General features: G+C 48.3%; 1 protein-coding gene across 1 annotated transcript in view; it reads left to right on the top strand.

Annotated features, from left to right (window-relative positions):
• The first annotated feature begins 284 nt into the window (after positions 1-284).
• Positions 285-864, top strand: part of LOC138977505 (ovomucoid-like) — a 3,054-nt gene continuing 2,474 nt past the window's right edge. The window contains exons 1-2 of the mRNA XM_070350353.1: positions 285-500; positions 709-835. Coding sequence (XP_070206454.1) covers positions 461-500; positions 709-835 — 167 coding nt within the window. The 5' untranslated portion in view covers positions 285-460. The remainder of the gene's footprint in view (positions 501-708; positions 836-864) is intronic.

Below are 864 nucleotides of genomic sequence, written 5' to 3'. Positions count from 1 at the left end.
ATTGTTATATCCATTGTGGAAAGATCATTGTTATATCCATTGTGGAAAGACAATTGAATAAAGCAGGGGACTTGACCAGTTAACTGTGGTCCCCTGTTTTAGTCGGAGGTCCATGTTGTGTGCACATGCAGATAAAGTTCTATTCATTTCATTTCAATTACTGTATTATCTAGGACCAGGTGCGTGTGTGTATGTAGGCCTACACGTTGACAGTTCCAGACTAGAACGGTAATTGTGCTATTATCTTTGTTTCTATAAAAAGACTCTTCGTGTCCCTGTGTCCCATCTCGCTCACTGTGTCGTCAACATAAGACGATTTCTGTGTTTGACGGCTGTGTAATAATCCCGGGACGGCTTGCCTCTGTCGTTGTTGACTGGTGAAGACAGGTGTTAACAGGTGTAGACTGGTGTTGACTGGTCACTGTGTAGACTGGTGTTGGAGACGGACATTGAACTGGACATGTTGCTGTTGATCACCCTGACAGCTTTCTTGGTGTCATGTCAGTACTGTTATTGGGTTTGTGTGTGTGTGTGTGTGGGTGTGTGTGTGTGTGTGCGCGCACGCGTGTGTGTGTGTGTATGTGTGTGCGCACACATGTGTGTGTGTGTGCGTGCACGCGCGCGCCCGTGTGTGTGTGTGCGTGTGTGTGTATGTGTGTGTGTGACACGGTGTGTGTGTGTAGCTAAATGACTGTGTACCTGATACAGGTGTTGTAGCGGCCAAGCCGCCCCAGGACCCAGTGGACAGGACATGTCAGCTGATCAAGGATTATCACTGCGACTTTTTCAACCCAGACCCGCGCTGCGGCACTGACGGCGTCACCTATAGCAACATGTAGGTGTCTGTCTGGTATCACCCTCTAA

Source organism: Littorina saxatilis, linkage group LG9 (assembly GCF_037325665.1).
Source record: "Littorina saxatilis isolate snail1 linkage group LG9, US_GU_Lsax_2.0, whole genome shotgun sequence".
In the NCBI taxonomy this organism is placed as follows: domain Eukaryota; kingdom Metazoa; phylum Mollusca; class Gastropoda; order Littorinimorpha; family Littorinidae; genus Littorina; species Littorina saxatilis.
Note: the sequence above shows the minus strand (reverse complement) of the source record. Positions and strands in the feature narration are given on the sequence as shown.